We start from the raw sequence: 12,666 nt of genomic DNA, 5'->3' as shown, positions 1-12,666 counted from the left end.
AGCCTGCTTCACAGGCTTTCAGACAGACCCAAAGCAACTCCCTCCGACCTCTGTGCAAAAGGCATTCAGCGTTTCTGAAGACAGGGCCCCACGCAGGTGCCAAAGCTCCTGCCCACCGCTCTCTGCCAGCTCACATAGCAAACGGCCTCTCTGCCTTCCAGGTGCTGCACCCCATTTATACCAACTCCCGGGGCGCCTTACAGGGAAACCCTGCCTCCCAGGGCCTGTCGTGGTCTGGGCAATAGAACGTGCCTTTCTGTAGAGCAACCTCAGCACTACTGACATCTTAGGCCAGACGATTCTTAGCGACCAGGGGGCTGTGAATTGAGGGACGTTTGGCAGCATCCCTGCCTCTACCCACTGGATGCCAGGAACACCCCGCGCTGTGACAACCGAAAACGTCTGCGGACATTGCCAAATGTCCCCAGGGGCAAACTCACGCCTGGTGGAGGGCCACTGCAGCAGGGAGACCAGTTTTTAAACACCCACCAGCCAGCGCACCCTCTCCCTCTCGAAGGGGGAGGTCAGCTACCCGAGACTCCATCAGGTTGGATGCGTGGCCGCCTGTGTCCGCAGCAGGAGTTTTACTCCTGGCAACCAAAACAGGACAGATGTTGGCACCAAAACAAGAAAAACCACACTGTTGACTCTGGGAAAACTGAAAGACACATGAATATGGGAAGCAGAGGTAAGAGGACTTGGAGGTAAGAGCAACAATGAGGGAGAAATTATCTCTGTAAGTTCCCGTCTGTGAGCAGACACGGTAACCACATCAGTGACTCAGACACCGAACACAAGGCCACAGTTCACTTGGTGACACGGGTGTGAGGTCCACACTGCAAACCCAGTGTTTTCAGGAGGAGCCCTCTCCCAGTCCACCTCCTTGTATGAAAACACACACACACACACACACAACTTCATGGTACTATTTTATTAAGTCAGACAGTTTTAGATATATGTTGTTCTGGGTTTGTTTTTTTATTTTCTTTCTAAGTCCATTTTTTAAAAATCATATAAAATATGTTTACTATATCTTAGAAAATTAGCAAAAAAAATTAAGATTGTTCAGCATATTACATTGTACAATTAGGTAAGAATGTTTGAAAATTTATAAATATTTTGTTCCCTCTTACGACAGCACATGACAAAAATACACTTTTAAAATGTTTTCATAGGTAATTCCTATAAATGATCATCCCCCCGTTTATTAAGTAAAAGGCCGGTTAGGAGAAGCATTCCCACACTCCTGGAATGTCTGTACAGTAACTACAAGTGAAGCAAGGGGTCCGTCAGCTCGTTGACAACTGAAACCATTTTAAATCTTAGGAGGAATCCAGTTACTCTCAAAATATCATTCCACACGGGATCCACTTCATCTATGGGCTTTGATTCATAAGTACAGCAGGTCCTTGAATAACATAGTTTTGTGCAACACTGATTTGTTACAATGTTGAGGAGATACCACGAAAACTTCACGCTGGTCTTTATGAATTAGCCTGCGGGGAAACTGGTTTTGCTGCATACGTCTCTTCGCTTAGGGTCGGAGAACCTGTCGATAATGTTAAGTGGGGACTTACTGTATCTGTCTGGGCCAAAGCACTGTTTAAAAGGATGTGTACTGCCCCGAAGCCAGATGTCAGTCAGTGGCACCATGCTTTAAACAGAAACCTGCACAGCCACACCCGCGGACTGTGGCCGCTCAGTCGAGGCACGGTCCATGGGCAGCTGCTGGCTTCCGTCTCTGAGCAGCACGGTCAAGGGCATCCCGTGTGAAGTGCCGGCAACTGGCCAATCTAGCTTAGAAACAGGTACTGGGAGGAGGACACGTGCTGCAGAAGGAGATGAGGACCCAAGTCCACAGAGGTCCAAGCATCCAGGGACCCAGAGCACCAACCCGCGCCCCCCCTCCCCCCAACAGGACGACGGTGACGCTGACAAGAATGTGAGCTACAAAGGAATTTCCAGAAGCGGCAGTTTTCAAAGAAAGAGCCTGAAAGTGTTGACTTTTCTCCTTTCCAGATAAGCCCTTATCTGCAGGAAGAGGACCAAGGCTTCCGCAGTATCTGGACCGAATGGGAGGTTGAAGGAAGAAGGGTTAGAAGCAGCAAAGCCAGTTCCTTTTGTCTTCTGCATCAAGCCCTCCAGCGGCACGCGGAGCGCAGGGGCGGCCGGGACGCTGCTGCGGTCACTCGGTGCCCTTCTTCCCTTTCCAGCTCTTCTCCCGCTCCTCCAGCTCCGCCTGGGTGAACGCGGCAGGGCCCCAGTGAGTGATCAGCTGAGGGTTTTTGGAACCTGAAAGACAGACAGGCTTTAAATACAGGAAGCGCTGTGTTCTTCCACTGACATGATCATTTTCCCACAGACAAAACAGTGACTTTTCCACTGATTTCTTCTCCGAGGAACATCCGTGAGTGCCACAGCAGCCAAAGCAACTAGAACAGTGGTTCTCAACCTTCTGGCCCTTTAAATACAGTTCCTCATGTCGTAGTGACCCCCAACCATAAAATTATTCTCGTTGCTACTTCATAACTGTAATGTTGCTACTGCTATGAATTGTAATGTAAATATCTGATATGCAGGATGGTCTTAGGCGACCCCTGTGAAAGGGTCGTTCGACCACCAAAGGGGTCGCGACCCACAGGTTGAGAACCACTGAACTAGAAGCTGTGCACAAAGGGATCATCGGGCCTTCGCGTCTGTTCAAGGGGCAAGTAAGTCAAGAGACGCTTGCCCTAAGCAGCTTGGCTTCTGCACACTGGGGCTGAAGAAGTCTCTTTGCACAAGCCTGATGCACATAATGAAACAGAAGGACAGACCGAATACACCCACAGCTGTTACCTGGTTCTATCAGGCGGATGAGCCCTTCGTGCTGGGCCACTTTGTCCTTCCAGCTCTTCGTCTTACTAGTTGCCATGTCCAGCTTCTTCTTAACGCCCTGAAACAGAGCAGGTTTTGGATTTGGCAACACACACTGGTAGTTGAAGAGCCAAACACAATGACTGGCCACTTCCCATCAGCTCGGTCTTCTCTGTGAGCCCTCACAGCCACTGTAAGCAGCAGGAACCCGCAGCGCCCCATATGCAGGTGTGGACACTAGGATTCAGAGCAGTTGAGTGTCACACCGAGGACCTAATCCACACTGATTACAGGTGAGGGTCAAGTCCCGGGTGCCTGCCTCTCGGCTCCAAGTCCACCCTCCCTTGCCCAGCCGTGGCTCTAGGGTAAGTCTCCCCACCAGCGGGCACCATCTCGGCTCTGTCAGCCGAGGGGGCTGAAGGGGGAAGGGGCTTGGCTTCCCAGTTCCACTGGGCTCTTCTTGGCGGCTCGGCTCCCGTGGCATGTGGGACACCCGTGGTGCCCCCCAAGGGGTTTCTGTGGCACCTCCCTGTGGCAGCTTTGGCCAGGGCCCCAGAGGCGGCCCCCAGTGAGCTCCGTGGGCACAGCACCTCGGGGAGCTTCCCTGCCGTCCAGTGACCACAGGGGACCCTCCAGGCATGTCCTTCCTGGGTGCTCTGCCTCAGTCCTGCACCTGCCATTCCCATGCTCTTAGAGTCTTCTCTACCACTTCATAGGGGATCCGGTTATAGTTAATACTTGTTTATATTCAATTTTCCCTGTTCCAGTTACTGTGTGGGTTCCATCTTCTGAGAGGACTCTAACCGATACACCTCACCACCTTTCTTCTTACTTCCAGCTAAGCAAAATTCCTACTCTGGCTTCTTGCCGCTAAGCCAATGTTCTCTCATTTTAAAAAAGCGTGTTTGCCCGGCCGGTGTTGCTCAGTGGATGGAGCGTCCACCTGCAGACTGAAGGGTCCCGGGTTCGATTCCGGTCGAGGGCGTACACCTCAGTTGCAGGGGCATGTGCGGGAGGCAACCAATAGATGTGTCTCTCACATCGATGTTTTGCTCTCTCTGTCTCTCCCTTCCCTCCCACTCTCGCTAAAAATCAATGGAAACATCCTGGGTGAGGATTAACAACAAAACAAAAAGCTTTGCCCTAACTGGTTTGGCTCAGTGGCTAGAGCGTCAGCCTGCGGACTAAGGGGTCCCGGGTTCGATTCCAGTCAAGAGCATGTACCTTGGTTGCTGGCACATCCCCAGTGGGAGGCGTGCAGGAGGTGACTGATCGATGTTTCTCTCTTATCAATGTTTCTAACTCTCTATCCCTCTCCCTTCCTCTCTGTAAAAAATCAATAAAATATATATATATATTTAAAAAAAAAGAAAAAGCTTGTTTTTAACCATTTAAATGCACATTTGCCACGTAGGTTACCTCGTACTGCTCAAGCGCCTGCTTCCGCTCCAGCTCCAGCTGCTCCAGCTGCGCCATGGCTTCCTGAAGGGCCCGCTCCTTCATGATGCGCTGGTTCTCCAGCTCCTGCTTCTCCGCCTCGGTCGTCTCGATGGCCTGCTGCTGCTCCAGGTGCCACCTCTCCAGCTCTGCCCTCTTGGAAGACTCTTCCTCCAGCAACCTGCAATGTGGGAGCTCAGGATCGTGGGGGCCCCGGGCCTCCATATCTGACCCCCCACGTGACGAGGCACTCGAGCAGGAGACTCTCCAAGGTCACCCCATCCGCCTCTCTCGTGCTGCAAGGAGGAAACTCGGACCCAGAGAGGCCCGTGTTCACAGGACATGACCCACGCGTCCTGCTCCAAACTGTTTCACCCTCTTTTGGAAAAAAAATTAATGACATTTAAGGAGGCTTACTGTGCCTCGAACTGGGCCAATAGTTAAGTATATTCCTAATTAATCCTCACAATAAGCTTAAGATGAAGAAAGTGAGGGACAAAGGTTAAGTGACCTGACCCAGGTCATTTGCCTGGCAGGTGGCAGGGCCACGTTCTGAAATTTGCCTGGTTACTCCAACATCCAAACATTTTTCATCTGTAAAAACCTATTACAGAGGAAAAAGCTGAGAAACTAATGAAGGTGAGGGAAGAAGGAACTAACAAAAGGTAGAATAATAATAGAAACCATTTACTAAACAATTACTACATGCCAAGCACTTTACCGTCCTCATCATCAACCCCACAAACAAGGAGCTATCATTTCTATGTTATACATGAAGCCACTGAAAAGCAAACACATAGCAATGGGTTTCAACCCAGGTCTGTGTGACTCCAAATCCTATGTAATAAAAGGCTAATATGCAAATAGACCGAATGGCGGAACAACTGAACAACTGGTCGCTATGATGTGTGATGAACACCAGGGGGCATGCACAGAATATGGCAGGCGTCAGCTGTGGTGGGATGGTGGAGCAGGTGAGCGAGGGCACCAGACCAAGGCGGGGCGCCGGTCACTGTCATCGGGGCGAGCCTCTGGTGGTTACTGAAAATTCTTTGCTCCCACACGACACGGTCCCGCCTGGCACTGGCACCTGCTGCCGGTGCCGGCTCTGCTCACACCCACTGCCGGCACTGGAGCCACTGCTTGCACCCGCTGCCAGTGCCCGACGCCGGCCCCGATCACTAGGCGCCATCACTGAATGTGAGTGGTGGCTGCCAGCCCCAATCGCCCCTGAGGGCTTCTCCACCTCCCCCTACTCCTGAGGGGTGATGGAGGCAGCAGCCACCACTCGCACCTGCTGATGGCGCCACCCCAATCACTTTGTGCTGTCAGCGTCAGCAGGTGCTAGTGGGCCGGCGCCATCAGTGTGTGGGAAAGGCAGTGGCGGTAGCGGGGCTGCAGGCAAACAGGGGACAATGGGGGGACGGGGCTGCAGTGGGAGGGGCTGGGCGGGGGTGCAGAGGATGGGCCCGAGACCTGCCCCTGTGCCCACTGCAGCCTCGTGGCCCACAGTTCCTTTCAAGGTGCACGAATTTGTGCACTGAGCCCCTAGTGTTACCATAATAGGCTACCTGTCTGAGTACTTCCAGATACTTAGGTATTTAAATCAGCTAAACCAACAGACAACCCAAACCTGTACCGAAAGCACAGACACTGGTCAGATGCCAGCCCAGGACAGGACGCACCGCTAGTGTCTGGACCATCAGTAACAAGCCATATAGCAGGCCAGTTACTACCCGAGAACATCTGCTCTTCTAAAACCAACAGCAAAGGAAGTAAAGTAACAGACTCCACACCCCTAACCACGCCCCCCCCCCAAGTACTCGACCCTAACCCCCAACCACAGCTCTGTCAAAATTCCCTCGACAACACCCTGCGAGGTGGTTACCCAACTCGGCTCGAATACCCTGTCTGATGGGCCACTCGCTGCATTATAGACTGAGCCCGTTGCTCTGTGGGCAACCTCAATCCTGGGAAAGGTCTTCCTCAGCCAAGATGAGCCCTCCCACCTCCCATCCCTAGCTCCACAAAGGCCAATCGGTGCCCCTGGGATGTCTCTTGGGCTGCGATGTCCACACCTGCACACCCTGCAAGTGTGGTCTGACCAGCGCAGTCCATTCCCCCGCTCGCGTGGACCTATTACCCCCTCCCGTGGTCCTTTCTAGGTGCTGGGACACAGCAGTGAACAAGACTGGAGGGCCTGCTTCTTCACCACAGGGTGAGAGGATGGAGGGGGAAGGACACTGACAGCGTGTGGCTGCCCAGCATCTGAATCCCCTTCACACGTCTAGAGAAGCCGGCATAGAAGGTGTCGTGATGGAAAGCAGGGCACACCTCCCGCTACAGAAGCCGCAGGCGACGCCTGCTCTCCCTGCCCCTTGGCAGCCAGGACACGAGGGAAGCCTGGGCTTGCTAAGCAGCTGCCCCTCCTGGATCTTCGCCTCTGAGGCAACGGACACAAAGAAGCAGAGACAGTGGGGAATTAATCGTGGCAGCCGTAGCCACGATCCAGTGGTGGCAGGAGCAGCCACCGACATGGTGCCAATGTCGGCACCACAACCTCCTGACTGGACTCTTCCCGTGGCCTGGTTTGGGCTGGGGTTTGGTTCCTGCCTGGGTCCCAGGCCTGGCCACCTGCTGTACTGTGGAACTGGAGAACTACCTAAGAACCTTCCCAGGAATTGTTTGATTACTGTAGCCAACGCAAGTTGTTTCTGTGGTTTGCAAACAAGCCCCTGACCAAAGAATCTAACCTCTCTGTTTCCTCATTTACAGAAAAGCTATAGGAACGACACCCACCATCAAAGGTTTGCTGATGCATTAAATGTGACAATGTGTGTAAGGTACTTAGAACAGCATCTATCACATAGAAAATGCTGACTAAGGCAGCTTTTGTTATTATGGAGGAATTATTGCCTCATTAGCTCTGGATTCTCACATTCACTCAGGCTAACCTGAGAGTAGATGAGGTTTTTGGCAATCACTTCACAAGGAAAGTAAAACTCCGAATCTTTTCGAATGAATTTCTATTCAGCCAGGTCTCCTGGATCCTGTACTTGTTCTGCTGATATTTTTTTTTTATTGGATTTCAGCAAGTAAGGGAGAGGGAGAATAGAAACACCAATGATGAGAGAGAATCATTGATCAGCTGCCTCCTGCACACCCCACACTAGGGATTGAGCCCCCAACCCAGGCATGTACCCTGACCAGGAATCGAACCGTGACCTCCTGGTTCATAGGTCGAGGCTCAACCATTGAGCCATGCCAACTATCTTCTTGGTATCAAACCATCATTCCAGCCTGTCAGTGTCTTTTGACGAGTTCTTATTTTGACATTCTACATATTATCTCTCTTCCTCATCTGCAAGCGAGATGAAGGAACAGAAGCCCACACTGAGCGACTAGCAAACGCCAGGCCTTGCACAAGCAGTCTGCAAGCATTATCTCGCGTCATCTCCTCAACCCTGCAAGGCTGGCAGTCAGCCTCCGTCTATGGATAAGGAACTGAAGGCTCAACGCAGTGAAATGGCTTTTCTAAAGTTACACAGCTAGAAAGCAGCTGGGAACCAAACCCAGACCTCACTCCAGAGCTTGGTTCCTCACTGCCTTCACATACGTGGAAAGTATCACACGCGGAAGAGACTGTTGTTCCGAGAGGCCCCCGTGAGTAGAACTTGGATCCGCTGAGTTATTCACAAAACACCCGTGGGCACTTGCCATGTGCCAGGCGCGGCACCCGCTGCTGAGGCTGCAGCCATGACTGAAGTGTGCCGCAGGCCTCACAGGCCCGAAAACGTAGTGGGAGGAAGTTATAATGGGACAGGCGATGGCTCAGCCTCAAGTACTTTCCAATAGCTGGGTTTTCCCAGTGTCAACTGAACAGTTTTCTTCTGAGTTCCCATTCAGAAGAGGCTAGCGAACCTTCAGGTTACACATCAAAAAAATAAACTTCAATTTTAATATATCAAAAAATTGACAAGACCCCGATGGCTCAAGTCAAAGTTCTTGCACTTAAACAAGTTACTATATAAAGTATCTCTGGGGGGCCTGGCTGGAGTGGCTCAGATGGATTCCCAGTCAGGGCACATGCCTGGGTGGTGGGCTCAATCCCCAGTGAGGGATGCGCAAGAGGCAGCCAGTGAGTGATGTTCCTCTCTCGTCATTGTTTCTATCTGTCCCTCTCCCTTCCTCTCTCTCTAAAATCAATGAAAACATATTCAAAAATAAATAAGTAAATAAAGTATCGCTGGGGACATAGTGAGATAATGTCAAGACACTGACAGAGAAAGGGTCATCCAGTGGAAGAACGAGATGCCACCTATTCCAAGAACGACGTAATATTGCTGGAAGAAAGGGCGGGAGGATTAACTAAAAAGCCCTCGACATCTACCCTTCACCTAAGGCTGTTTCGTTTCCTTAGAGGGAGCCTTAAGTGTTTCTATCTCAACTCCATGAGGACTTCCCTTGATTTGCTACCGAGAACGGCCTGTTCTGGGAGTGGGAGCAAGGAGAAAGACCCCTTTGCCAATCTGACAAAATGACCCCTTTGTCAATCTGACAAAATGACCCTCTGAACCAGGCCCCGCCTTCCGGGATTGCAAGGGAGGGACTGGCCGTGCTTAAAAATGACCACCAGAGGGCGTCAGTTTACCCATTTCAAGTTCCAAAACATAAGTTAAAAGAAAAATAATTTAAAGTAGCAAAATAAATACCGTATATTCATAAAGTGGCTTTTGCACATCAAGAAAAAGTTAATTTCGCCAAAACCGGTTTGGCTCAGTGGATAGAGCGTAGACCTGCGGACTGAAGGGTCCCAGGTTCGATTCCGGTCAAGGGCATGTACCTTGGTTGCGAGCACATCCCCAGTGGGAGGTGTGCAGGAGGCAGCTGGTCGATGTTTCTCTCTCATCGATGTTTCTAACTCTCTATCCCTCTCCCTTCCTCTCTGTAAAAAAATCAATAAAAATATTTAAAAAAAAAAAAGAAAAAGTTAATTTTTGTGCAGTAATTTCAGCTTATTGGTGCAAATCTGTACATATGTAACAGCTACATTTGCATTCAAAAGGCTAAAACCATTTTGCTATGTACTTAAATCAGAATGTACAAAATAATTAGCCAGAGTTTTTTAAATAGCAATACTCATTCCTGGCTCCTACCTACAGATATTTTGATTCAGTAAATGTGGGACAGGCCCTACATGTGTATTTTTTTTTAACTTTACAGGTGATTCTAATGTTTATCACTGGTTAAAAGCCACAAGTTTTATCCAAAATTATCTCTTATTCAAAGATCACTCATTGATAAATAAAAAATAACTAATCTATAATAATAAAAGCATAATATGTTAATTAGACCAGACGTCCTTCCGGATGAAGCCGGGGCTGCGAGGGAAGCCCGGATCCCAGGTGCCAGAGGGCAGCAGGGGGAAGGAAGGCCAACTCTTGCACGGATTTCGTGCATCGGGCCTCTAGTATTTTAATAAGTTTCTAGAGATATCTGGTTCACTCTGTGAACCAAACTCTGCTGTGTTAGAATCAACCTCTCTCCAAACTGCAGGGAAGTAAAATATATATCATAGCTCTCCTGTGAGTTCTCTGCACAGGGTAATCTATAAACTCCCAGCACACCAAAAATAATAAAGAGGCCCCAAACCATCTTGTGCCCATAGAATGCCTCTCTTTGGAAGTCACATAGGACTCAAACCTTCCCGGTAAGTGAACCTTGTGCCAACATCGGGGCCAATGGCAACTGGGTGGCAGTTCTAAGAATCTAGTTAACATCACAGGGCACTGAGCACACACCTGTCGGACTGTAAATGCCAGGTAATATGCTAAGCATTTGATTTTCTACTTAGAAGATCATTTTTCCTTAATAGAATTAAAATTTTCAAAACCTATTTATTTTTAAAATCATTTTGGCAAAGCATACAACGAAGACCTCCTCTCTTCTCTTCCTGCCTAAATATTAAGCGAGCCTCCTCTGCCGCTCCACATGAGAACGGCAGCCGTGGAAAGTCTACTGGGCCGTCCCGCAGCAGTTCCCCAAAGCGGAGTCACAGCTCGAAGCCTGCGTGCACCAGCGCCGACCAGCCGGCCACTGGGGTCAGTGTGTTTAGTGGGGACAAGACATCGTAAAGAACACAAAGGGAAGCAAGTGGGAGATGAAGCGGAGAGCTCCAATTTCATGTTCGGGTCTTCATTCTACCCCGTCCTCCCTGCTGCTACAAAGACCAAAAACGCAGAGTTCTCATCCGAGAACATGACTATCACAAATAGTAAACCTGGCTTTAAAAGCTCTACGCGGGGGTGGGGAACCTTTTTGCTGCCAAGGGCCATTTAGATATTTATAACATCATCCACTTAATATAATTCACTTACTATAAACGTATGTTGCTATGACGAAAGCTCCTAGATTTACTGAATTTCGAGTCCCACCTGCGGTTGCCTTGGCAGGGCCAGACCAAATGATTTCACGGGCCTTGTACGGCCCATGGGCCCGACCTTCCCCACCCCTGCTCTAAGGGAAAAAACAGTCTAGCTTTTAAGAAGTTCTAAAAGTTAAGATTTTGAATAATAATTATTTAAAGAATCTCACTAATCCCAAATGACCAAATGAAAACTGATTTCCTCCTTCTCCCCAAAAAGGGGCTGCAACTTGGCGTGAAGCAGGCCCCTGTCTCCATACCAAGGGCTCTTCTCTGGTCCGGATCATGCCGGCGAAGCCAGGGTCTCGCCAGAGCTGATCCTGGGTCCCCGGGCATTCTAGCTGGGCACCCCGAGACTGCTCTGAAATACCGGTCAGCCGCAGCCCCCGGAAGCGAGGCTCTCCCAGCGCCCCGACTGAGAATAGACAACGCAGCCACCAAGCCTCCAGGTCTCTCCCTCTCCACCAGCGTGAGCCATTCCTAGAAACTATGCAAAGGCGAGTAACAAACGGATGGGCACCTGGCCTGGAGCTTCCGCACAGTCTCTTCATCTTGCCGGGCCTGCCGCTCATCCTCAAGGGCCTCCTGCAGCTTTACGTACATGTCCTCCAGCTCCCGCACTCGCTGCAAATACTGTTCCAGTTCACAGGACTTTTGGGCAACCTGTTCTTCCATCTGCTGTCGGATCTGACGGTAGAAAAGGGTCATGTTCCGTCGCAGGCTGGCCTCACCCTCAGGGAAACCCTCCCACTCCACCACCGTCCTGAGGGGTTGCCACTGCCCACAGCTGCAGCCCCGCAGGATGGCGGGGCCCTGCCCTTCGTCCTTGACGCAAAAACAGAGGAATCGAGCACCCCCTCCCAGTACCAACACCAGAACCACACCCAGAGAGTCCGGGACAAACTACAACCCCGATGCTGTGTTCCTGCCCCAGTACATTCTCCATCCTTTCCGCTCCACGCCTTACAGTCAAGTCAAGAGGAAAAAAAATACGTTTCCCTGTAGAATTTCTCTTTAGATTATTTTCTGTCTTAAAGCTACAAGCCCTTTGCCAACAGAGTCTTCTCCGAAAGGAATGACCTCTCCCCAGTCGGAACTGCCGAAGGCAAAGGGAAACACTGATGTGCAGAGCCTCCTGCACTTACCTGGCAGCCTAGCAACCCCCCCCCCCGCCCCTCCCCCGCCCCCTAGGGCACCCCCAGCCCTGGGGAGACTCAGGCAGGGAATTTAGTGCCCTGACAAGGTTATGGCTTCTCCCTTCTGGGTTTAAGAGTTTGAATCTCTGCCTTAACAAGGAAAAGACAAGGGAATCCTAAATATAATAGCGCGCACACAAGCATATCCAGTTTATAAAGCATTTGCACTGGCATTAGCTCACGTCATCGTCATAACAGTCAGGACGGATCATATGATAACCCCCTAATTTAAAGACGAGAAACTTGGGCTCAGGAAGAGGGAGCAGAGAGGAAACAAACCCAGGCCCCTGGCTGTGAGGGGGCACCCGTTTACATCACTCTTCTGTGCGCTGTTCTCTCACAGCTCAAACATGTCCATTTCAACGCTAAGGGACAAAACGTTGCCAAAGGCAATGTGATGCGCATCTAACAGGCGCTGGGCTCAGCACGCTCCCACACGGTCAGAACTCAATGTGGGAAGACCTGCTAACTACGGGCATCTTGGGGATGGGAGCCTCTTAGATGAATCAGAGCTGCTGAGGGCAGCAGACCAGAATCCGTATGTTTTCATGATTTCAGGACCTCCGACTTGGCTCATTACAGAGGAGAAATGTCATGGAACCAATGTGCACTTTTTCCATAGCTATTTATTTTCCAAGCCAGGAATACTCTGAGAGGGAAAAGGGATGCTGGTAATAATTATACCGAGGTGGCAGAGACTGTCCCTGCCACTATGTCAAACCAAGACATAGTCACCCTAACCACAGCCCTTAC

The 12,666-nt window shown here is 50.5% G+C and overlaps 1 protein-coding gene across 2 annotated transcripts in view; it reads right to left on the bottom strand.

The window, feature by feature from the left end:
- Nucleotides 1-912: 912 nt before the first annotated feature.
- Nucleotides 913-12,666, bottom strand: part of SWAP70 (switching B cell complex subunit SWAP70) — a 69,854-nt gene continuing 58,100 nt past the window's right edge. For both annotated transcript variants that reach the window (XM_036325349.1, XM_036325350.1), the window contains 4 exons: nucleotides 11,238-11,404; nucleotides 4,276-4,474; nucleotides 2,839-2,935; nucleotides 913-2,292 (listed from right to left, as the gene is read on the bottom strand). In XM_036325349.1, the coding sequence (XP_036181242.1) occupies nucleotides 2,186-2,292; nucleotides 2,839-2,935; nucleotides 4,276-4,474; nucleotides 11,238-11,404 (570 nt within the window). In that variant the 3' untranslated portion in view covers nucleotides 913-2,185. The remainder of the gene's footprint in view (nucleotides 2,293-2,838; nucleotides 2,936-4,275; nucleotides 4,475-11,237; nucleotides 11,405-12,666) is intronic.

The sequence above is a fragment of the Myotis myotis genome, unplaced genomic scaffold, assembly GCF_014108235.1.
Source record: "Myotis myotis isolate mMyoMyo1 unplaced genomic scaffold, mMyoMyo1.p scaffold_m19_p_10, whole genome shotgun sequence".
Lineage (NCBI taxonomy): Eukaryota > Metazoa > Chordata > Mammalia > Chiroptera > Vespertilionidae > Myotis > Myotis myotis.
Note: the sequence above shows the minus strand (reverse complement) of the source record. Positions and strands in the feature narration are given on the sequence as shown.